Source organism: Dendropsophus ebraccatus, chromosome 4 (genome assembly GCF_027789765.1).
Source record: "Dendropsophus ebraccatus isolate aDenEbr1 chromosome 4, aDenEbr1.pat, whole genome shotgun sequence".
Lineage (NCBI taxonomy): Eukaryota > Metazoa > Chordata > Amphibia > Anura > Hylidae > Dendropsophus > Dendropsophus ebraccatus.
Window position 1 is genome coordinate 127,788,853 of NC_091457.1, and position 25,760 is coordinate 127,814,612.

General features: G+C 43.2%; 1 protein-coding gene across 2 annotated transcripts in view; it reads right to left on the reverse strand.

Annotated features, from left to right (window-relative positions):
• Nucleotides 1–25,760, reverse strand: part of PXK (PX domain containing serine/threonine kinase like) — a 63,201-nt gene that overhangs the window by 24,179 nt on the left and 13,262 nt on the right. For both annotated transcript variants that reach the window (XM_069966974.1, XM_069966975.1), the window contains exons 2-11: nt 18,463–18,513; nt 16,220–16,267; nt 11,986–12,172; nt 9,370–9,447; nt 9,204–9,277; nt 8,159–8,233; nt 6,924–7,028; nt 5,102–5,203; nt 2,978–3,139; nt 1,933–2,050 (exon numbers count right to left, since the gene is read on the reverse strand). In XM_069966974.1, the coding sequence (XP_069823075.1) occupies nt 1,933–2,050; nt 2,978–3,139; nt 5,102–5,203; nt 6,924–7,028; nt 8,159–8,233; nt 9,204–9,277; nt 9,370–9,447; nt 11,986–12,172; nt 16,220–16,267; nt 18,463–18,513 (1,000 nt within the window). The remainder of the gene's footprint in view (nt 1–1,932; nt 2,051–2,977; nt 3,140–5,101; nt 5,204–6,923; nt 7,029–8,158; nt 8,234–9,203; nt 9,278–9,369; nt 9,448–11,985; nt 12,173–16,219; nt 16,268–18,462; nt 18,514–25,760) is intronic.

Sequence of the window (25,760 nt, forward strand, 5' to 3'; positions counted from 1 at the left end):
TTTAATAGGATTGTCCAGGAGTAGAAAAAAAAACACAGCTACTTTCCAGCAAAAACTGTGTCATAATACACTCACAATAGCTTTTTTTTTTTTTTACAGTATCCTGCGAAGTGTGAGGCATCCTTTTAAAACCACATCCAAACTGAGGACAAGAGTGGCATTGCTTTTAGAACAAAGGGGCCATGTTTTTCTAAGCCTGGATAACCCCTTTAAGGAATCCATACACATGTGATAGCAGTCAGTCAAATGTTTGGGTCACCAAATGATCTCTTCTGATCTCGCCATATACATGTGTATTTCGGCTTGGCCAAACGTAAATGGAGGGAATACCATAGCAGCCATAAGATGATGGAGATGTTATATAACTACAGTGAAGGTTCCCAGCCATCTACTTCTGCTGCCGGAATGGATTTGCTCGGCTGTCACATCAGACACAAAGGATTTGCAGAATCTACAAAGTGTCAGTAAGTAAAAGTCAGAATATCAGAGGACTAATCCATGTCTCACTGTTTGATGTGCTTAGCATCACGTGCCCCTGAGCGAGCTGCAGGGGGGCGACATTACAGTAAGATCATCCAGGGCCGTTTCTGCCATGAGGCGGAATGAGTATTCCGCCTCAGGCGGCAGATTCTGCGCCCCTGCAGGGGGCGGCAGACAGCAGCCCTGCGCCTGCAGCCGCTCACCTGTCCTGCCGCCAACGCTTACCGCTGTCCCGCGCCGTCAGTCAGCAGCTGTCATCGCCCTCCAGCGAGTCGTGAGTGCCCGTGGTCAGCGGGGGCCGCGATGCCCCCGCTGACCCCAGGCACTCACGACTCTCTGGAGGGCGATGACAGCTGCTGTCTGACGGCACTGGAGCGCGGAAAGGAACAGCGGTGGGACGGGACGGCTGCGGCAGGACAGGTGAGCGGCTGCAGGGTCGGGAGACAGCGGTGAGCGGGACGGGGCGGCTGCTGCAGGACAGGTGAGTGGCTGCAGGGCCGGCCCGGGGGGGGGGTGCAGGCGCGGGTGATTCGGTTACGGTTACGGCGGCGGGGGGGGTGGGGGGGGTGTCAGGGGGCGGCCGCCTGAGGTTTGCCTCAGGCGGCAGAAACCCCAGAATCGGCCCTGAGAAGGATATCTATGAATCAGATGCACAGAACAATCATTCTGATACATCATTCTGTTCAGCTTCTTTGTCACTAGTTTGTACTACCCTACTGACAGAGTCTCTTTAAATCCATGAGGGAGAAAAACAGTACAGCAATGTAAGATAGTATACTAAAAACAGAACATAACTAAGAACATTTTTACTGTATGTGGTAGACGTCTGATCTTTATCTTTACTTTGCTTTAAGACAGAACCCCTTCAAGGCCCTTGCACCAGTGTTACAGTGAGTGTCATGTTGCCACACTATGCAGTTTTTCTGGATGGTCAAGTTGGAAGCCTTCTATAGTAGATGGCTAACAACCACAAAGCTCATCTGTCACTGTCTCTGTGTTGTGTAATCCTAGATGAAAAAGCGGACATTTACTGGAGAACAGGAGCAGCACTCAAACCTGGAGCAAACTGTTCCCCCTACTTGCTGACGGTGGCAATGGGTGCAAAGCACACAGTGATGGTGGCCACTGAAGAATGGAGAATGGAACAGTGTAGTGATGTAGTCTATGCTGGCTCCTCTTCTTACTAAATTAGCAGCAATGCAGTGGGGGTGGGCAGTAGGACATACGGGACAATGCTCCGCCCATAACAATAGGACAGATGAAACAGCTCCTGGGATATCACCAATTGTTTTGCAATAACCAGGAAGAGACCGCTAGCTCCCACTTCTACTGGAGTCTCATTGGCCTCTGCTCCTCCTTATCATTACTCCTTCCTGTCCTTAGCCGTATACAGTAAATGCATTCATATTAAAGTACTGGATTAATCAGCTTCTAGGCATGGACAGTACTCACCCACTGACATGGACGGAGCAGGGGGAAACTGATCTACAGGTATAGAATCAGGAGGTCGGCCATATGTCATCTCATATAGTAAGTGGCCAAAGCAGTGCACATCAATACTTTCCAATGTCTGCAAAACAGAGAAATGCATCGAAGATTGTCTGCAACTAAACATGGTTCCCTGATACTTACAAAGGCCCAGAAAATGAGGATTTCTGTAAACTGAGTTATAATGTAAAAAAACTCATGGGCCTCAATATTTGTAAGAGCCTATACTGTATACTATGAGCCATATATACTGGTGACTTCTTTGTGATAAAAGCCATGGATCAGTGACTGATGACCTATCCTGTAGGTAGCTCATCACTCCATTTTGCCCAGAAAACCCCTTTAAAGTGTCACTGTTGGGAGTTTTTTGTTTGTTTGTTTTTGCAGAAATCATTAGTCCAGGCGATTTTAAGAAACGTTGTAATTGGGTTTATTAAGCAAATCTGCCATTATCTGCATTCAAAAAGACTTTCCCCAGGTTCCCCCTTCCCTCCGCTCTCTCATTCACTGCTCATTATCAGGAAATCTCGACTCTTTTACATCAGTTGAGCCCTGTCTGTTCTATGGAGAAGGGAGGAGGGAGGAGGAAGACTAGTCACCAGCAGAGAACAAAGGATTACACAGTGGGAGCTGTGTGAAAGCCGCTATTCAGAGGTCAGATAGGTCAGTGCTGACTTCAGAGGAGATAGCCCAGTGATGTAGCTGTAAATTGACTCTTTGTTGTCCTGTTTTGGTGCCTCATCTCCCTCCACCCCTCCCCTCTCCATAAGAGAACCATGAAGTCAGGGGGAAGAGCTTGAAACTGCTTTTTCATGATAAAAATGCATTTTTGGCTAATAAACCCAATTACAATGTCTCTAAAATCACCTGTACTATTGATTTCTACAAAAAAAATTTAAATGACAGTGGCACTAAGCAGAGACAGTAAGTTTCAGGGTCTAGATGGGACTGTTACATCTGCACACCCACAGCCTATATACAAGGGATTCTTCAGAAAATAAGAACTTACATTGATTTTTCTGAACTGTGTAAAATAAGATCTGTAAAAGGACGGCAATCCAAGTAGGGAATTCTCTAAGTCCATCAGCCGACACGTCTCTCCTTCAAGCATAACATTGGAAGCATGAAGATGGCCATAAGGAAAACCTCGATCATGTAAAAACTTGAGTACCTGGAGGATATAAGGAGACATTTATATACAGCAGAGAAGAAGATTTCATACACCAGTTCTTAAGTATACACATAATCCTCAAAGCTTCAAGTCATTTATCAATGTAACTTCCTTACTGGCAGTAAAATCTGCAATTACTTAGAACCAGAAATCTCCAGTTCCCGCTCCACTACTGACATGCATATTCAATTACGGAGGCTTCTGGATCTCAGGAACACAGGAATGATAAAAGCCTAAACATCTCATTACTTCTTCAAAAAGAAAGTAGCAGCAAAAAAAATCCTGCCTGTCGGGTAGACTAAAGATGGCAGCTAGTTGTCATATTAAAACCGCTATGTAAGCTTTTAAGGTAAACACCCTATTACACAAAGTGATTTATCGGACGTATTTAGCCGATAATCGCTTCATGTAATAAAAAGCAGCTGTCAGCCAACATGCACAATGTCAACTGATGGTTGTCTTTTAAAGGGGTTGTCCAGCAAAAATCTTTTTCTTTCAAATCAACTGATATCAGAAAGTTATAAAGATTTGTAATTTTCTTCTAATAAAAAATCTTAAGTCTTCCCATACTTATTAGCTGCTGTATGTCCAGCAGGAAATGCTGTTTTATTTTCAGTGTGACACAGTGCTCTCTGCCGACATCTCTGGCCGAGACAGGAACTCTGTCTTGGTTTTATATGAATCCCCATAGAAAACCTCTCCTGCTCTGGACAGTTCCTGTCTCGGCCAGAGATGTAGGCAGAGAGCACTGTGTCAGACTGAAAATAAAACAACACTTCCTGCAGGACATATAGAAGTAAATAAGTAATGGAAGACTTTGAGATTTTTTAATAGAAGTAAATTACAAATCTATATAACTTAATGACACCAGTTGATTTGAAAGAAAAAGATTTTAGCTGGACAACCCCTTTAATGTCTTTTTAACATCTTTTAACGTTTTCTTTTACCAATCTGCTACTGTCACTCCGTGCAACAGGAGCAGCAACAGCAGACGGCTGCTATCTCCTATGGGCTCCCCAGACGATCTTTAGATACCCCCACAGCTCCCCGTGGCCCCTTTCCCCTGCATTTAGCCATTCGCTGCCGGTGCTATTACACGGGTAGATAAGGAGCAGAGAAACGAGGAGCAAGCGAGCGCTGACCTGACAGTTTGGTGCTTGCTTGCCCCCTCTGATCCCCCCGTGTAATCTGTTATCTGCCCCTTTAACTCTTCCTATTCCCATACAGCAGTGTTACCTGGCTTCTGTCTCTCTTGTGATGGGCTCAGGCTACTATTGTGTCTCTCCCTGCCACAAGCTGGAGCCCAGTTTAAGATCAGGGTCGCTACAATAAGGAGTAAGTAAACATTGCTGTGACTTATTGATCTGCTAATGGGAATTGGAGACTAGAGAAATTTTTTTGTAAAGTGCAAAGTCCCAACAACTGGGCCGTGTGTACTATGGGGCTGCAGCCATAGTAAATTATGCATTATCTGCAGTTAGTTAGGGGGTGTATGCTAGCTGTTACTTACAGCAAAGGAATGTGTGCGCAACATCAAATATAGGTCAGTTTCTGTATGTTTGATGGTAACGGTTTCATAACCCTTTGTAGTCATATTTATTGTGTTCTGATCAGTGGGGCCCTGATCCCAGGATCAATGACAAGGAACACAATAAATCAGCATGGCTGCTTTCTTATTTACATTGGTTCCACACCTCCTCATTCGGATGTGGCTGTGTCTGGTACTGCAGCTCAATCCCAGTCACTTGATCCTGCAGCTCATTCATTCTGCTAACTGATGGGGGATCCGCTACTCAAACACCCATAATAAAACAGATAGTCGATGCTTTGGATATGCCATCAATTGTAAAGAACCAGAAATCCATACAGAATATACATGCTTTATTGTTTTACACAGAAATTTAGTAGGGGGTTTACAAACCTCCCGTACAACCACAGGCTTGCCGCAAAACAGAAGGATACCTCTAAGATCTGTCTCCCGAACGTCTTGATTTGCTGCAGCTCCAGCCCTTGGATTTTTCTGGGATTACAGTATTTCTTTAGAAAAGGATCTTTCGGCTTGGCCTAGAAGAGAAGGACAATCACCTGACCGAGAACGAAGAGGAGCTAAAAATATACCAGGAAATACAGATCCAGAACAATCCTGATCAGCTGGTGGCGGAGGACTGAGCCGCGGAGCATAAGAATCATTCATAGCAATGGAAAATAGAGCACAAAGTGACAGGCAAGGTCAGTAACTAGCCACAAACCCTGAAAAGGCATAAAACCTGTATGGCTGGAATATCATTCTGCACAACAGCCTGAATGTACAGTATACATTAGTCAGGGTAGATAGCTGAGGAGTCCTAGGAGAACAGTAATGTCTTCCTGTCTGTCCCTAACATCATAAAATTACAGGTCGCAGAGAAAGGTCAAAGGTTTTGAATGGATTGGTTGAGGTCTGGGTGTTCAGACTACCAATGATCTTTTGAAAGAGCCCAGAGAAGCAGCTAACTCCCTGACTTCCTGCAACCGCTGTCGCACTATATGAGACAATCGCCGCTATAAATATAGAGACCATCACCTGCAACAAGATGGTAAAAGCAAGCACGCCAGGGAGTGAAGCGCACAGCCACAAGCTTCTCCCAGCTTGGTCTAATATCGTGTAGATATGAACACCCAGACACAAAAGTTATTTTTTTTCTTATAGGTACAGGGACACTTTAAGGATAACAGAAAAGAATATTAAAACATTTTACACTAATACAATGAGGACAACTCCAGCAGTAACACCTGCAGATAAATGTTTGACACCATGTGGTGGCAGCTATGGCCATGAATTGTATTCCCTTTGCATTAATTCATCAAAAAAGTCTAAATTAATCAATACATAAATTAGTGGGCACCACAAAGGGGTTTATTAATATTTTTTAAATTGCATAAAATTATCCATAGTTATACCTTATCACCCCATAAATCCCCAGCCCGTGGAGAAGAGAGGGAGGGAAAAAAAGAGAAACGGCACCAAGATATCCAACCCACCAACCAATAGGCCAATCACCCCAGACTAAGTTATATGTTTTTAGACCATTTAACCTAACAAAGGGGCATATTACAGGATCTCTCTGCTGTTCTTCTTTGTGCACTTGTCTATAATGAATGCAAAAAAGGGGTCCGTGGAGCCTCAACTGTGAGTCTCAAAACACAGGAATAGCCAGATATCCCTCCAGGAAAGGAAAACCTGTTGCCAAGATGTGCCTTCCAGTAGGGAGAACACCAAACCACCCTGATAGGTAGCCCCTTAAGTCCCACTCGGTTGCGAGGATTGGAACATAAATAGGGGGATTCCAGTTAGACTTTTAAAAGTCTAACTCAGTTGCGAGTAAAGCGACATGAAAAGAGTTTACCAAAGCCAGGCATCCATCCACAGACAGCTGTTTCAGGGTATCTGCCCCTTGTCAGTGTGGAGCAGAATTCTGGCTACCAGGGGCAATGAAGAAGCTTGTAGTAGTAATGTATGACCATGGCATGATGGCTTTTGGCTACATACTTTCTAAGCATTAGTATTTTAAAAAGGAAAACCCTCTTGCATATTGCCCTCTTTTTGGCATATGACCATATCATCAGCCAGAAGAGAGTCACAGCACACGGTGGGTTCTGCGATAGAGGTAGGGAGGGGGGATGCTGTCAAACTGTAGGGCGATCAGCTGCCCTTCCTCCTCTGCAAGAGAAGTTACCTAGATGTGACAAACTTTTTAGTAGGATCAAATAAATGGAAACAGAAAAGCACAGTCCCAGATGTTACCTTGTAGATTAGATCCTTTAGTGTTCCCTTTTCGTTGAACGGCCTGATAACAAGGGCGGAGGACTCGCTGGCTGTGGCAAATGTGACACGGTGGACGTATGGATGCTGCAAAATTAGGATAAAATCTATGGAGTTATCCATTAATCAGGCTCTAGCTTAAAGGGACATTATACTATAACAAACGGCAAGAAACTCAAGTCAACAGATCACAGCGGACACTAAATAAGTGACATATTCAAACGACACATTCACTGGTCAGGCCAGTGTTACATTGTCGCCATTCATGAGCAGTCAGTACACTCACACACAGAGAAGTAAGTCTTTTTTGACCACAAAACATCCAACTCTATTATTTTTTCAGGCGGCATACACCAGTCAGGGTATTAACATTGGTGGATGCCAGCAAAGTGTGAATGCCCGGAGCCATAAACACAAAACTGGTAAATCTTTCCAGAGAATTATGTCATGGAAAGGTACAAGGTCATGTAGTCATTAAGGCCAACGCTCACTATTTATGGCTCCAGACTGACCTAATATGCTCATGATGTAGATCTTTCCAGCCCTGCCTCCCAGACTTAATTAAAGGGACATTAACCTAAAATCTATAGTCAAAGTCCTTAGTTGTTAAAGTCAAATTGGTGGCGGTCTCAGCATCTAGAAGGTAAGTGGGCTGATAAACTTCATATATTTGACATTACAGAGTATGCACACAGCAGGACTGTCTATAGAGTACTGTATGTGCATGCTGTAGTGCCATGTAATGTAATGGAGCCAGGGCCGTATTTACCACTAGGCACCCATGGTCCGGTGCCTAGGGCAGCAGCTTTCAGGGGGCAGCACCAGGGAACAGGGGGAAGAAAAAAAACTTTTTTCTGTTTTATTTTTTTACTCTCCTACCTTCCCTTAAGACTTGCCAGTAAATCTGGTGTGTTTTCAAGGTGGTGGTGGTGTGTTGGGGGTATGCATGTGGCGGAAACCACACTCCCACTTCTTCCCCACTAGTCATGTGCTGTTACCAGGATTGTTGACCATACACCTATTGGCTACCGCATGAGGGTCTGGTATCTGCTGCATGTGGTGACGTACAGTGTGTGAACATAGCCTAAGACTGATCAGATATCAATGTGATGGGGAGTGAAGATGGGGCGTCTTCAGGTTAAGTGCCTAGGGTAGTAGCAGCTGTTAATACGGTTAATCATGTCTCAGGATCACATAGGGAAGCCGCTGATACTTACAGTCCATGATGGCAGCAGTTTTATTGCACACTGAAAGTCCTTATCCTGCAGGTATTTATCAGGACCTAAATCAGCCTAAAGCACAAAAAGAAAAGCACATGTACATTGGTTATTACCGGCTTCTCTCAGTACTGCACACTTTCATGGCTTTCATGGTAAGGGAAGCCCAGGATTAGGGGGGGGGTGGGAAAGGCACAGCTACTTTCTTGTACAAACAGCATCACCACTATCCTCAGGTTGTGTGGGGTATTACAATTCAGCTCCATTTACTTCAATGAAACTGAGCTGCAACACCAGACACAAACAGAGTGGTGCTGTTTCTGGAAGTAAGCGTCCATGCTTTTCACAGCCTGTATCACTCCTTTAAATAAATGCATTAGGCTCCAGGATATAATGCAGGGTCTGTACCTTACTATACTATGGACTATCTAGCTCTGTACTGACTGATAAAGTCCTGCAAACCTACACTTCTAGACACTACCTGTTCTTAATATTTGTTTACCACTGCCCATGCTTTTTTTTTTTTTTTGCTATGGCCTACACAAAGTACAATCACAATTTACATTTAAGCAGCAATATTCTATTAAACTTCTTGAGTGGCTTTGCTAGGAGTGGTAATGGTACAGCTTATTGGTGCCACCAAATGTGAACATAGTCTAATGCAACCAAAAAAAAAGAATTAATAAGGGACATGGAGACATCCACTTATATCAGAAACAGGGCTCTGGGTTTGCTATAGAAGATGCTGTATAGATCACTGATCTAGCACACTAGAGATGAGTGAACCTTGAGCCTGAGCATTCGGCATTTGACTGGCTGCCTGGAGACATTGGATCCAGCCCTAGGCCATAGGCTGTATCGATGTCTTCCTGGCAGCCCTGGGGCTGCATCCGACTTCTCCAGGCAGCGAAAGTCAAATGCCAGACACTCAGGCTTGAGGTTAGCTCATCTTTTTTGCACACATATAACAAGTCTATATCACTGTCACTACTAGCAGCTTCCAATAAACTGCACAGTACATGATGCACACGACAGACATCTTTACCCAGCTTAAGACAAGGGGGTCTTTGGGTTGATTTTTACACTTCATTAGGAAATATCTTTTCCGCAGTCTCCAACCTGGAGAAGAGAAATAGAAGACATGTGACAACGCATTCACCAAAGAGACTCCAAGTCACTGATAATAAACCAGGTCACTCCTCCTAACTCACCTATGTCCTTCAGGGGTTCAACCACTTCAAATTTGGGCTCTGATCGAAAGAACATTGAAACCTGCTGCAAGGCAATTTCTGCAAGAGAAGAAGTGTGAGGGATGAATGACATTCAGGAGAGCGACCGGGCTCATCTAACACACTACAAAACTATCTATTCTGCTTTGAACTGGAATATTAGCCTTTTTTTACATGTTTATTGCCTACATTTACCATACCGTCCGGGAACAGCACATGATGGTTGCGAGTACTGGAACATAAATAGGGAAATATCAGGGTGGCCCCTTTTGCGTCGAAGTCTTACTCTGTGGCGAGTATTGTGGCGAGTAAGAGCTTGCCAAGGCAGGCATCCATCCACAGATGGCCGTTTCGGGGTAGTTGCCCCTCGTCAGTGTGGAGTAGGATTCTGGCTAATGGTCAATTAAAAATAGACCAACAAAACACAGCAATCGCTGAGCTCAGGGAGATCAGCGGAAAAAAAAAATCTAATAGAGTACTCACTGAAGAGTCTCCACTGATACATTGCAGTACAGGACATGTAGTATCCCACTATACTGTAGAGAGGAGATACTAGACACACACAGCAGTACAGGACATGTAGTATCACACTATACTGTAGAGAGGAGATACTAGACAGACACAGCAGTACAGGACATGTAGTATTACACTGTACTGTAGAGAGGAGATACCAGACAGACACAGCAGTACAGGACATGTAGTATCACACTGTACTGTAGGGAGGAGATACTAGACAGACACAGCAGTACAGGACATGTAGTATCACACTATACTGTAGAGAGGAGATACTAGACAGACACAGCAGTACAGGACATGTAGTATCACACTATACTGTAGAGAGGAGATACTAGACAGACACAGCAATACAGGACATGTAGTATCATGCTGTACTGTAGAGAGGAGATACTAGACAGACACAGCAGTACAGGACATGTAGTATCACACTATACTGTAGAGAGGAGATAGTAGACACACAGCAGTACAGGACATGTAGTATCACACTATACTGTAGAGAGGAGATACTAGACAGACACAGCAGTACAGGACATGTAGTATCACACTATACTGTAAAGAGGAAATACTAGACAGTGCATGCATTACACTAATAATGGGGTTTTACCAGTAACATGGCCACTTCTATTGGTTTATTGTCTAGTTATTCACATTTGCCACTGATACATATAAATTGTTTAGTAAAACACAACTTTTGCCACCAGGCTACTCTATGGACTTATTTGGCAAATGATAACTGACTGTTAATAAAGAAAACAAGAGATTTCAGCCTGGAAGCGAGACTGTGTACAGACCGGAGGCAGCTGCATCATCTGTTTTTTTCCCCTTAGTATTCCCATAGCGCTGTGCAATGGAGCAGATCTGCCCTGAATAGAGGGAGCAGCTGATATCCAGGTGATCTCAGACACCAACAGCAAACAAGAACCTCCATTCACTGTGCTTACGTACAATATGTTTATATGAATGGAGTATTCATAGTGTTACATATAATATAAAACTATGTGCCAATGTAAGAAGACAAGAATAAAGAGACATGGCACATGGCAAGCGTCACCCACCTGCATCACAGCTAATAAAAGTGCACTTGGTTGTGCTGTAACAACAAGTTACAACCCCATAGTCTAGAAATCCAGCAGGTTTGGATTTTTGGTGACAGTCAGGTCGCGGTAACCTGCATGCTGCAACATGACCACATGACTTAATACCTATGATGCCGGCAGACGACGCTTAGATCTTTGGCTATGCAACTGGGATAGTAGCGGTGTAACCTTAGGGCTCTATTCCACCGGACGATTATCGTTTTAGATTATCGTTAAATCGTTCGAATCTAAACGATAATCGTTCGGTTGAAATGCAGTTAACAATTAACGACCGAACGAGAAATCGTTGATTGCTTTATAAGACCTGGACCTATTTTTATCTTTGCACGTTCGCAAAACGTTCGCAAATCGTTCGCATTGAATAAAACATTGTTTGGTCGTTCGCAATAGATGCGAACGTAATAGCGATTACGATCATAAGTAACGATTATCGCAATAGCAATTACGATCATAAGTAACGATTATCATTCCATGGAAATGAGTGAACGTTTTCAGGTCTTTCGCAATAGAGGTCGTTTGAGATCGTTAATCGTTAACGATTATGCAAACGATAATCGTCCGGTGGAATAGGGCCCTTAGCCTTATATAAAATCACATCATACTGCTGCCAGTAGTCCTGGCAATTCAGGCTTAGCTGATTGTTAAGCAACATGAATCACCAGGAGCCCCTCCTACTCCTAAAGCGTACCTGTGACCTTAAAAAAATGCTTGACATTTTTTGATAGGTCGGGGCCCATGACCTGTATAAAGCCAGATGAACTGCAACCTTGTGCTTTTATATTGTTGGGGCAAGTCCACAGTGATTATTAACATACATATATATTTAAAGGGGTATTCCTATAGTTAGAATATATATCATCCCAAGGAGAAAGCAGCATAGTGTCTGTAATTCTATAATACTCTCGGGCGCACAGTGTTGCAATTTTAACAATATACTGTGGAAAAAAAAAATACATATACATACGTACATAGACAATGCACATACCAGTGTAATTTGCGGAATAGTTGCTGGGGTCAAGGAATTTCTTGACTGGTTCGTAGCTGCTAAGGATATGATTGGAGGTGATGTAGTTCAGGTAATTCTGAAGTCCCTTCTGTCTCTCAGCAATGAATTCCCTATCCATGTTCCCTATCAGTTTCTTGGGAGGCAGAGGTAGACTTAAACCTGAGATCTATAAAGATAAATCAGAGTAAGCAAAATCATAGTTCATGGGCCATAAACACGTAACCTAGAAAACAAACATATAAAGTTGTGCAACAAGATTAGTCTGGATCACTGTGTACTGTTGGTTGCTGAGATATGATCAGGTATAACACTGGATTATTCTCGGTGTTTGATCACAATAGGTTGGCAGGTTCTTTTACAGTCAGTCAGCTGGTACATGGTGTAATATGAGCAGGGAGGGGAAGGTGAACAGAGGCATAGGCACATATACAACTCTACATTATGGCCGAGCAAAACAAAACATCCACAGGATAGGCCATCAACCAGTGATCGATGGGGAGCAAACACCTGGCACTCCTGCCCATCAGCTGTTCAGTGTGTGTATAATACAGTGAACAGGGTCAGAAGCAGTTGGCTCTGTTCACTATGTAGTAGCGGCAACATGTAACTGCAGCTCAGCTACTATTTACTTGAATGGGAGCTGAGCTGCAGTTACTCAGCCCTACCACCACACAGTGAACAGAGCCAACTGCTTCCAAACCCATTCACTGTATGGTACACACACTGAACAGCTGATCAGAAGCGATCAATGTAGGCTTATCTTGTAGGTCGTCAATCAGTTCTGCTAAAAAATACAAAAACAAAACCATTAAAGGGATATTCTACTCAACCATAACTTGATAACTGATATGTTGCTGCCCATGAGGAGACTAACAATTTATTCCATACTTGTTATTATCTATTCAGTCTCCTTCCCCCAGTTCTCAGCTTTTGCTTTCTGCTGAAAACACAGAAATCTATGTGTGGACTTTCTCTCCGTCTCCCCATCCACAAGAAATATTATGTATGGTGCAGACCACATTGTGTAACATTCTCTACGTCTCCCCCTCCTCCCGTCTGAGACAGCTGATGTAAACAAGTCCCTGACTGGCTTTATCTGCAACATCGTAGCTTCTTTGTGATGCCAGGAAGATTAATCACAATGAGTTCATCAGCAACTTGATATCAAAATAACGCCCAGCATTACAAAGAATCTACAATGTTGCAGATAAAGCCTACCAGGGACTTGTTTACAGCTGTCTCAGAAGGGAAGGGGGAGGAGGCAGAGAGAGAGAGAAAAAAGCTCACATACAGATTGTTGTGTTTTCTGAAGTAAACAACAGCTGAGAACTGGGGGAAGGAGACTGAATAGATAATAACAAATATGGAAGGAATTGTTAGTCTCACCATGGACAGCAACTTATCAAAAGTTATGTTTAAATGCAATACCCCTTTAATTAGGGACACCAGGATCCGCCATAATGACTCCTAGTTGAGGCAGGATGATGACAGGATCCCTTTAAGTGCATTTCACGCTCTCACTAAGGCTTTTAATAAGGAAGACGAATCCTACAACACAGCCGCTTTCATAAAAGGTGCCAAGAGAGTTTTAAAGATTTATCCACATCTGATTTCAGAGTCACAACGTAATGATAAAACTAGAACGCTGGGAATAAAGAGTCTTTTGATCAGGGAAGGAATAAAGCGCGTGGAGCGACGTTATTTCATACACATAACAAATGAGTGTTTGATTTTATTAGCATCTGATCTGATGCCGCAGCCCTGTGACTGATACACAACAGCCGTTCCAGGCTTCAAGTCACCCCAAAAAAAAACTAGCAGAGCAGACACGAGATGAAAGCGCTGTAATGAGCGTCAGTGCGAGCGGCTTCCAGAGGAGCTAGGGAGAGGCGTCTGCAGGCCGGGGGATAAGATTGCAGGGACAAACCTTAAAATAAACCGGACTGTCTGACACAAAAACAATATGTTCTCTACCAGCCTGATTCTGTAACCTGAACCTGTAGCCCGCTCACACGTCCACCTTTCATGCATTTGCGCTCTATTTCCTAACCATCTGTCAAGAAAATCCAATTTGCGCACATTAAGTGGAGAAAAGCCTGGGCGCTATAATGAAAAGGATATGAAGCATGGGCGGCCGGGACTACGTGCTACATGTGAGAAATGGAAGTGATTAGTTCTGACAAGTGACTGAAAATCCAATTACACCTGGAACGAGGCACATTAGAAAGTGAAAAATAGCGATAAATGAGACGGAGGGCTGCGGAGGCAGAACAAGGGGCACGAGCGCTTCTTTCTCAGGTGTGTCACCTTCATACGGCTCTGAACGGAATCCAGTGCAGTGTCTGCTCGGGTCATAGGGGGGTAATTTGTGTGAACTGCTAGATGGATAGAAAATGTATATATAGAGGAGGACTCCTGTAAAGCCTCCAGCAGTCCATGCTAGGAGTAGTAGTTCTGCAACAGCTGGAGGGCTAGAAGTGCTCTTAAGTGATGTATAAGGTTCACTAAAAGCAAATAAAATTAAGCTTAAAAGGAGTAGTTCACCCCCCCCCAAAAAAAAAAAATGTGTTAAAAACAGAAAGTAACAGATTTCTAATTTACTTCTATTAAAATATCTCAAGTCCTACAGTACTTATAAGCTGCTGTACGTCCTGCAGGGAGTGGTGTATTCTTTCCAGTCTGGAGAACAGTAGAGTTTTTTTTATGGCGATTTGCTACTGCCTTGGACAGTTCCTGATATGGACATGGGTGGCAGCAGAGAGCACTGTGTTCGACTGGAGAGTAAACACCACTTTCTGCAGGGTGTACAGCAGCTGATAAGTACTGGAAGATACTTATCAGCTTTAATAGAAGTCAATAAAAAATCTGGCACTTTATGGAAGCAGTTGATTTGAAAAAAGAAAAAAAAAAATGGTGAACAACCCCTTTAAATTACACTGTTAAAGCAACTCTGTACCCACAATCTGATCCCCCAAACCACTTGTACCTTCAGATAGCTGCTTTTAATCCAAGATCTGTCCTGGGGTCGGGTTGGCAGGTGATGCAGTTATTGTCCTTAAAAACAACTTTTAAACTTGCAGCCCTGTGCCAAAATGGGAGTATCTGCACCCTAACTTTGCACCACCCTTCCTCCCCACCCTCTTGATCATTAGAATTGCCACTGGAACATTTTCTCCATGCTGAACATTAAACAGGTCCTTAATGATCCAGCCCATGTGCCGGGCTGACACAGGTGCGGAATAGGAGGCAATCTGATTGGAGCATTCCTAATGATGAGGAGGGTGGGGAGGAGGGACGGAGGGATGGTGCAAAGTTAGGGCACAGATACTCCCTTTGGGCAAGGGGCTGCAAGTTTAAAAGTTGTTTTTAGGACAATAACTGCATCACCTGCCGAACGGACCGCAGGACAGATCTTGGATTAAAAGCAGCTATCTGAAGGTACAAGTGGTTTGGGGGGGTCAGATTGTGGGTACAGAGTCACTTTAATATAATATTAAGAGTAGCAGCCATGATAAGTCACCTATGTCCATATAATCTGCCTAGTTATGTGGTGCTGTCCACATTTATTGATTGACATGACATGAATTAATAGGTAGGACAATATATGAAAAAAAAAACTTTAAACACATGAGTCTGGGTGTCCCCAACTGATTGCTTCTATAGTAAATCTATGGGCATAGCAACCGAAGCAATGGAGCCTGACTCTTTTGTCATACACAGAGTGGGGAGAGGACGCGGTGCAGTGTGCTCTTCTCTACGCTCGTTCTCCTCATCAGTACCAAAACTTTTCATATGTCTCTATGACATGTCAAATGTTTTTACAAACAGTTTAAACCTCAATCTATTGAGAGCCGCACTGTTTCTATGACATACAGCGTTATACCTATTAATTCGGCCTTTGTTAATATATATAAGATTTAGAGTTCAGCAAATCTACAGTAACATTTGCCAAACCCGAATCTAATGACTCTGCCATTGATTTAGTCCCGTTAAAGTGGCTCTGCTTGGATTCCTGAGAGAAGTCTGTATGATACAGTCCAGAGATTTATTCCAGATTTCTCCAGGGAATCACAACACTTGGATAACAGAACAAGACTTTTACAAGACAAAAAGTCGACAACCTATTCATTAGGGGGCCAAATTAGCAGATTTGCTGATTCCAATGCATAATACTAGAAGAAGCCCCTCTAAAGCAGCAGGAGGCGTACTTTACCTGCAGGCTGTTGTTGAGCATGTCAAAGTCACTGTATCTTCTAACTATCTGCAAGACATTACACAAATCAGACATGAAACTGCAATATACCAACATATCCTCATACATTATTAATGTTAGCTGGACGGGAATCAGCACAGTGTTCCTGGTACTGTGTAAGGTCTATGGTACCAATATGTCTTGTAAAAAGCAAAGAGTCATGGTGCGTTTACACAGAGAGAAGTATCTGACAGATTTTTGAAGCCAAAGCCAGGAACAGACCATAAACAGGGAACAAGCCATAAAGGAAAGACTGAGATTTCTCCTTTTTTCAAATCCATTTCTGGCATTGGCTTAAAAAAATCTGTCAGATAAATCGGTCTGTGTAAACGCACCATCAGACTGTAGCATTACTAAGAGCAGCTGGTGACGTGGCGGCTCAGTGGGTAACACTGTGTTGAGGTCTGGGGTTAGATCCTAACCAAAGACATCATGTGTACGGACTCTGCATGTTCTCTCCATATCTGACTGTGTTTCCTACCACACCCCAAAACATGCTGGTATATAATTGACACTACTGTGGGTGATGTGAGTACAGACAATTCCTATACAGCGCTGTGGCATATGTAGGCACTATATAAGCAATACATTTGAACACATAAATAGCTGCTAACTGTAAAGTTTATCAGTGACTGTGCCCAAAAATTCCAGCTCAGTCCTATTCACTTCAATGGCACATCCAGGGCCGCTTCTGCCATGAGGCAGAATGAGTATTCTGCCTCAGGCAGCAGATTTTGTGGACCTGGAGGGGGCGGCATAATCTTTCCTGCCGCTTTCATATTAGTTAAGGCAGCAGAAAACCTGTCATCGGCCCTGAACACATCCAATAATCTGTGCCTGGTAAACAGAGAGGGAACCCTGATGATACTCACAGTAGCCCCTTCAATCAGTTGATTGGCGAGGTGATGAGACATGGACTCCCTAAGAATTGAGACTAGTGTCCTAAGAAGTAGCCTTTTTTTTTTTTTAAAGCACTGGGAAAACTGTCTGCCTGAATCAGTGTAGATGCTGCTGGGATCACAGGACTTTATTAGCTAGTAAGTTCCCACAACTGGTGCACTGGTACAGTTTACTATTTTCTGTTTGGCTAAAATATTACCATTAATTTAAGGCTTTATGGTGGGTTCACACTACGGAATTCTCGCGGATAAACCCCGAGGAATTCCGTCGGCTGTCCACGCGCCTTTTCGCCGGCTCCATAGACACCATTCTATGGGCCGGCGTATTGCGCTATCCGCCGAAAGAAATGAAATGTCACTTCTTTTGGCGGATAGGAATACGCCGGCCCATAGAATGGTGTCTATGGAGGCGGCCGAAAGGCGCGCGGACATCCGACGGAATTCCGCGGATATTATCTGCAAAAATTCCTCAGTATGAACCCACCCTTAGGGTGCGTTCACACCTACAGGATCCGCAGCAGATCTGCAGCAGATTTGATGGTGCAGATTTGATGCTGTGTTCAGTTATTTAAATGAAATCTGCTGCGGATCCGGTAAGTGTGAACGTACCCTTATGGTACGTTCACACCTACAGGATCTGCAGCTGATTTTCTGCAGCAGATTTCATTTAAGTAGCTGAACACAGCATCAAATCTGCTTCAGATCTGCTGCAGATATTGTAGGTGTGAACGCAGCCTTAGGGAGGAAAGGACATGCGAGATAGCTCAATACTTTAGTGACACATATTAACTCTCTCAAGGAGGAAGTAAAGGTCTAAAGAAATTCAAGATTTCTTGTAACCAAATTGAAATGAATAGAGACTGTAGTGTGCAGATGTGGGCAGCTAACAGAGAATAAACTTGCAATTTAAAGGGGTTATTCAGGACTGGAAAAAGCAAAGCTACTTTCTTGCAAAAACAGCACCCCCTTGTCCTCAGGTTGTGTGTGGTATTACGAAAAAGTAACTATTACATTGATGAAATGTAATACAGTAGCCACTAAGATCCTGGTACATTCTGTTCGGCATTGACATAATAGCATCCCACAGTCGCTGAAGATTTGCTGTCTGCACGTTCATGCTGTGAATATAATTGCCGGCCATACTAACAATGTAAGTGCCTATTCACCACCTCCTGGATACACAATGTTCTATCGGAGTTAATATTTATGGTCTTCTGTTGTTCAGCTGCAATAACTCTGTGACTATGAGACGTGTTTGCAATGTACAAGATACGACTGACGCAAGTAAATAAATAAATGCATTACCTGCCAGCTGTTCTCCATGGATATGCCTCGCTGGACACGTATGATGTATTCCTGTAGAACAAAAGAGCAGAGCTGAGTAATGCACTGTATTACCTGCAAGCAGCATTGTCCTGAGGAGAGCCCGAGCCGAAATTACACCAGGGAACAAGTGTATAATGGGAATAGAGAAGAGGAATGAGAGGTCGGACAGATAGTGATGGCTGCTCCTGTCCAAAGGATGACAGTCCTATGCAAACATCTGTTTACTAAATGGGCCATTGTAACATTATATATTTAACTATTTGCGCACCCATATGAATTTGTCTACAGATTACCTTTAAATAGTCGCTGTTATTTCAAATAACCTCCCTCCATAAAATAGCCTAGGTGATTCCCGATAAATTTATATATTATTTAATCTACAAAAAGTTTACTGCAGAAAAAAAGTCACTAGGTGTTTGACTTCCCTGCAATATGTTGTGCACTTAAAGGGGTAGTGCGGCGCTAAAAAATTATTCACAGAATAACACACATTACAAAGTTATACAACTTTGTAATGTATGCTATGTCTGTGAATCGCCCCCTTCCCATGTCCCAAAGGATGCTGAAAACGCAGTGTGAACCTAGCCTCAGCGGTGACGCGGCGGAGGGGGGGGGGGGGCGGTGGCAGGGATTCGGCCGTTCGTCCGAATATGACGTTTGGCACAAAATGGCGGACGGCCCTCGACACGGATCAGGTAATGTATAATGCAGCACACACTTCCGGGTACACGGGAAGGGGGCGATTCACAGACATAACATACATTACAAAGTTGTATAACTTTGTAATGTGTGTTATTCTGTGAATAATTTTTTAGCGCCGCACTACCCCTTTAAAGGTCAGTTAATCTCTGCTAACAGAGAGACCAGGATGAAACACAGGAAGGTCGGGCTAGTAACCTGCAACCTTTGAGAGCCTGTCCGCCTCCTCCTCTTATCTTAGCACCTTTTGGGGCTAAGTTTAACCCCTACCTGGCTGTGCTGCTGCAATTCCTTTCAATGCTTACACAGTACCTTGCAAAGCCAGTGCATCAGTAACTCCCCACTTTCTCTATATGTCATTTATAGCAGTGTATGGCAGATAATCCTCAACATAGTGCAGGCCGTTAAGACCACTGCAACTTCATTAGCACAATGTCATGGCATAGAAGTACCTAACCTGCTGATATGTCCTTATAGTGCACATGGCACAGAGGATCAAGGTAAGTTTCTTACCTACATGCTTTGCCCTGTTTTTAGAAAATTACCAATTTAAACCATCTGCTAATGAGGCATTTTGTTGCACTGGGGGCGGGGACACCACTCCCAGTGCACCAATCCGTCATTGGCCTGTCCCCCGGCCAGAATGCTCTGCTGATATACATTAAAAGGGGTGCATCAGAGCACTAAGGGCTTTAGCCCTGCCCCCAGTGCGACAAAACAAATCATTAGATTATACTGCTTACATCCCAAAAATGGCACCGATGGTTAAGGCAAGAAACTTACTTTCAATCTCAGCGCCCTGTGTGCTATATGGGCATATCAGAAGGTTAGATGCTTTTAACCTGCTTAGAGTTTCCCTTTAAGGACTAGATGCTGGGTTGTGATTGGCCAGATAAGTCAGGGAAAGTACTACTGACAAACAGCCTGCCTCTGGTCCTATACCCTGAAACAGAGAGAATGAGAAGCAGCTGTTCACCATGTTGGAAATTCTTGGGGGTTTAAGTACAGAGGACAGGAACCAAAAATCACCTTGTCTCTGTCACCACTCTGAAGGGTTAATCTAACAAAATCATGCAGATTTTTAAAAATCTCTGAAAATAACAGGAACACTTTAAAATGTTATTGGTCTTGTGATTGCTTCAAAAACTGTGCCACGCCTGTGCGAAGGATGTGTGCAGTACTGCAGCTCAGTCCCATCAGTAAAATGCTGCAACCCATGCACAGGTGTGACCCCATTTCTGTAGAACAGAGGTCCTGCTTTTCTAACCTTGGGTAACCCCCTTTAAAGTGGTTAAACCAGGATCTGGAAAAGGGTCTGTTGTTTCTTCCTTCTGTCTGTCCCAATACTGCTGCTCAGCATTGTGCAATATCAAAGAAAGTCCAAAGACAATAATGGTGCTGTTTCTGGAAACCCCCTTAAATCTGTCTATGCAGCTCGTCATTAGACCTGCTATGTTGATGTCCCCCCATAAACATACACTGCCGCACAGCACAGGGCCACACGCATAATGTGCTCTGGGTCACCGAGAGCAAAGCGGCTCAATCTGGATGTTCCACTTGGAGTTCTCAGATGCTTATAACACACAACATTCTTAAGCTGAAAAAACAAGTTCACTGGATTCCGGCATGTAAATCTTGTAAGAATGCAAAAAGCAGCCGCAGTGTTTTCATAAACTAAACAGAGGACGTCTAAGCACAATACAAACATCACAGCTGTAATGGGGAAACTAGATGACAGCATTCACCGAGTACAAGATGTTTGGGCCTACTGAGCTGTGCTATGGCAGGGATACAGGAAGGGACGGAGAATTGTTTTTAGAGGTTTTGCATATTATAAATGTTTAATGATACAGAGAGGAAAAAAACACTCGAAAAGGGCTCTATATAAACAATGCTACAATGTTACAATGTGTGATCCAGAATATGCTGGGCTACAATTCTAAACTAAAGAATTACAGGTATGTGTGTCTAACTCGTGGGGTAGGGTTATCTATGAATATGAAACAGATATAAGAGAGCCTTAAAGGGGTTCTCTGATTCCTTAGAGGGAAACAAAATAAAAATAGCACCTCTTTAAAAAGGAAACAAACATCTAACCTCCTATGATCCTATAGTCCAAGAGGAGCTGAGGATGAAGGTAAGATTTTTTTTTTTTTACCTTAATCTTTGGCACCATTTTCAGAATATCTGTAGCTTATTTCATATGCTAATGATCTGTTTTGGTGCACCGAGGACTGGATTGCACCAATCTGCCCTGGCCTCTCCTAATGAATATTGGGGCAGCGCTATGCTCTGTTAATATTGGCTAAAAGGGACGGGCAGGATCAGTGCACAATGACGAGTAGCCCTGTCCCCAGTGCACCAAAACGCCCCATTAGTATAGGAAATAACCTACAAATATCCCGAAAATTGGAAGGAATTAGAAAACCCTTTTATTTCAATTGGCACTGTGTAATACTCTATATCTCCTGAGGTGGCGCTGTGTAATACTATATATCTCCTGAGGTGGCGCTGGAGGAAAACACTCACTGCCAGATTCCCCAACAAGCAAAAATATTGTCCAAAAACAGGGAACCCACTGGAAGAAACCATTGTGGTTAATATATTGTTCCCTGTTTCTTCGATGGAAATAAGTTCCCCTACATTGGTAAAAAAAATTCTGCAAAATCCCCACATGTAAACATTCCCTAATATTAAAGGGGTTTTCCACATTAAAACCATTCTTAAAGAGTCCCCTGACAATATGCTGATCACAATGTGTTTCTCCTGCTGGGAACCCCAGTGATCAGCTGTAATATGTTGGAAAACATAGTAACAAAGGTTTGGTTTCTCTACAGCACCCCCACAGGCAACATTAGGGATAACACAGTGCCCATTTAGATCAGTGAGTTGTCAGTAAAATGCAGGACAGGATAGGTCCTCCAGAGTCAGGGAAACTCTTTGTACCCTAGAAGATATGAGGGCTCTCCTCTATAAACAATGTTCTTCGCTGCTGGAACACACACAGGACACTTACTTTCCTGACGAAAGGGAGATGAAATCCCATATGAAAGCAATACAAGGTATAGAATGCTACTATACTTCCCATAGATATATAAACTGCCTAAAAACTTTTAGACTGTATATCCTTATATCCCAATCACTATAAAGAAGCTAAAGCCGGCACGGCTCATCTGGTCTTTGTCCTCTCAGGGTTATATGTACCACAGATTGTGAAATCCTGGAGCAGGGAATATGCAGGAAACGCAGGATTCTGCTGAATCAGGTAGAGAGAGAAAACTGGAAACATAGGAAGAGAACGACAGGCTACAGAAACTGTACAGACTGCAATTATTGAATCTTACAAAATAGGAAAAGTGCATTGTGACAAGGCAGGAAACCTGTGATGACTTATTAAGAAGAACGACATTGACAAATTCCTAGTATTTCCTATGCGGCTTGGGCAACCAGCATGTTTGTCGGGAATAGAAAATGTGAAGCTTGTAAGATTTCTCAATTGGGCGAAAAAGAAAGGAAGCGTTGCAGAGTATAGTACAGATATAACACAGGGAGATACAAGTATAAACGACTATAGAGGAGGGGTCGCCATCACATGACCACTAAAAGAGAACCTCAAAGAGGAGAATGATGCTTTCCATTGAAAAGATTGTCCCCAGAACATTTATCACCTGTCTATAGGGTGATTAGTGTATAATCGCTGGGACCACCACTGACTACAAGAATGGGGGGTCCTAAGTCCCCCATCATGGAGTAAAAGGTCACACATATAGAACAGCTCTATCTACAGATCTATGTTCGCCAGACAACCCCTCTAAATGGATATTCCCTAAGGTGTCTTTATAGTTAGAATATGATCAATGGAAATCTAACATCTCGAAACCGGTAAATGAAAGGACGGAACCCTCAACACTTCTATATCACAGCAATGTTACTGGATACCCAGTGTTCAATAAGCCGTAACATAGCCTAATACCAGTGAGTTAGGCTGTTTAAAGGCCCCAATGTTTATTACATATCTGTCAGGCAAACCCAATGGGTGCTCAGGCTCTATCTGGGTATCATATTCGTAATTCTGGGGTAGTGATATCTGACAGCCGTAAAATAAGTCACCAGTGCAACCGGGAGGTAGGGAAAGCTAATTGCATGCTGGGCTGTATTGCTAGAGGGATTACCAGTAGGAAGAGGGAGATTGTGATCCCACTGTATAGAGGTATAACCAGTAGGAAGAGGGAGATTGTGATCCCACTGTATAGAGGTATAACCAGTAGGAAGAGGGAGATTGTGATCCCACTGTATAGCTAGAGGTATAACCAGTAGGAAGAGGGAGATTGTGATCCCGCTGTATAGCTAGAGGTATAACCAGTAGGAACAGGGAGATTGTGACCCTGCTGTATAGCTAGAGGTATAACCTGTACTAAGAGGGAGATTGTGATCCCGCTGTATAGCTAAAGGTATAACCAGTAGGAAGAGGGAGATTGTGATCCCGCTGTATAGCTAGAGGTATAACCAGTAGGAATAGAGAGATCGTGACCCCGCTGTATAGCTAGAGGTATAACCTGTACTAAGAGGGAGATTGTGATCCCGCTGTATAGCTAGAGGTATAACCAGTAGGAAGAGGGAGATTGTGATCCTGCTGTATAGCGAGAGGTATAACCAGTAGGAAGAGGGAGATTGTGATCCCGCTGTATAGCTAGAGGTATAACCAGTAGGAATAGAGAGATCGAGACCCCGCTGTATAGCTAGAGGTATAACCAGTAGGAAGAGGGAGATTGTGATCCCGCTGTATAGCTAGAGGTATAACCAGTAGGAAGAGGGAGATTGTGATCCCGCTGTATTGCTAGAGGTATAACCATTAGGAAGAGGGAGATTGTGATCCCACTGTATAGCTATAGGTATAACCAGTAGGAAGAGGGAGATTGTGATCCCGCTGTATAGCTAGAGGTATAACCAGTAGGAAGAGGGAGATTGTGATCCCGTTGTATAGCTAGAGGTATACCCAGTAGGAATAGAGAGATCGTGACCCCGCTGCATAGCTAGAGGTATAACCTGTACTAAGAGGGAGATTGTGATCCCGCTGTATAGCTAAAGGTATAACCAGTAGGAAGAGGGTAGTGTACCCTCGAAACACATTGCATCAGAAATAAAGAAAAAGAAAGTTGTGATTTATACAAGTGCCGAATTTCCTCATCTTATCAGGAGAGAGAGACCAGGTCCATATAGAAATCCACCATTCTTCTTATCGAGCTTTTGATTTGCAGAATTATGAATGTAGCTCTGGCTGTAACTCAGGATTAATAGATTTAACATATATACACAGTTACCCGACATTTCAGGTGGCAATTACATAAGATTCTATTGGATAAAAAGCTTGTGGCAATGGATACAATGACTAAAAGAGAAACACCTGCAACTATAATAAGAATGTTGTTTACTGACTACAGATACCGTAATGGCTAGAAATACTTTTATAACACACCGGAGAGATTTATAAACACTGGGTGATAAGGGACAGTGATAATTTAAAAAGAATGAGGTGTCATGGCCGACACGTCTCATATAATGAGTCCATTGGGGTTCTGAAATTTGTAACCAAAAGAACAATCCTTAATGTTGCCATAAAAAATAAAGTAAACAGTGTAAACAGAGCCCTAGCGCACCATGAGATTATAAGGAACCAGCATATTCTACAGTGTACAGACTGTACTGACTGCCTAAGCCAGGGATGGGGAACCTTCAGCCCTCCAGCTGTTGCAAAACTACAATTCCCATCAAGCCTGGACAGCCGAAGCTAAAGCTTCGGCTGTCCAGGCATGATGGGAATTGTAGTTTTGCAACAGCTGGAGGGCCAAAGGCTCCCCACCCCTGGCCTAAGCCATAGGCCATGAACATATGGCAAGAGCAGACACCGCCTCAGTCTTCTGTAGGTAATGGCAGGCAATGTGACAATGCAGGAAAGGTTTCTTGTCACGGCCAACACAGGAGGACTTTACCTGGTAATAAACATTCTTAAAGGAAACACATGACTACAAAATCACAAGGTAAGATTGTATGACACCATTTAACAATCATAGTCCATAATGTCAGTGTGACATGTGACTTAGCCATATCAAAGACTTGCTTAATGTAAAATAAACGTAAATGTACATTTTTGATCTTTACAGATCTGTTTCCTATATTAAAATATATATATAAGTTTTCTGAAGACGTCAGGACCCTTACCAATCACCTCATGTTTCCTGAGTGAATGGAGCGGCAGTGTGCATGCTTGGCTTCCGCTCTATTGACTATCCATTGGACTTGTGACCATCATTCTTGTGATTAGTGGAAGTGAATAGCAAAGATATAGAATGCTGAATTTTACACATGCCGAGTATGTTGGCAATGTTGGTCAATTATGGAAGATCACTTTAATCCAGAGATAAAAAAAAATGCTTTATCTAAAATATATGAAATTTTAAGAGGTATCATCAAGTATGTAAACACTAAAAAAAAGCACAACACAAATGAAAGAATGTGAGATGAATGTAAGGAATTCCAATGTGAAGCCCACCATGACCCAGCAATGTGTTCTCCTACTG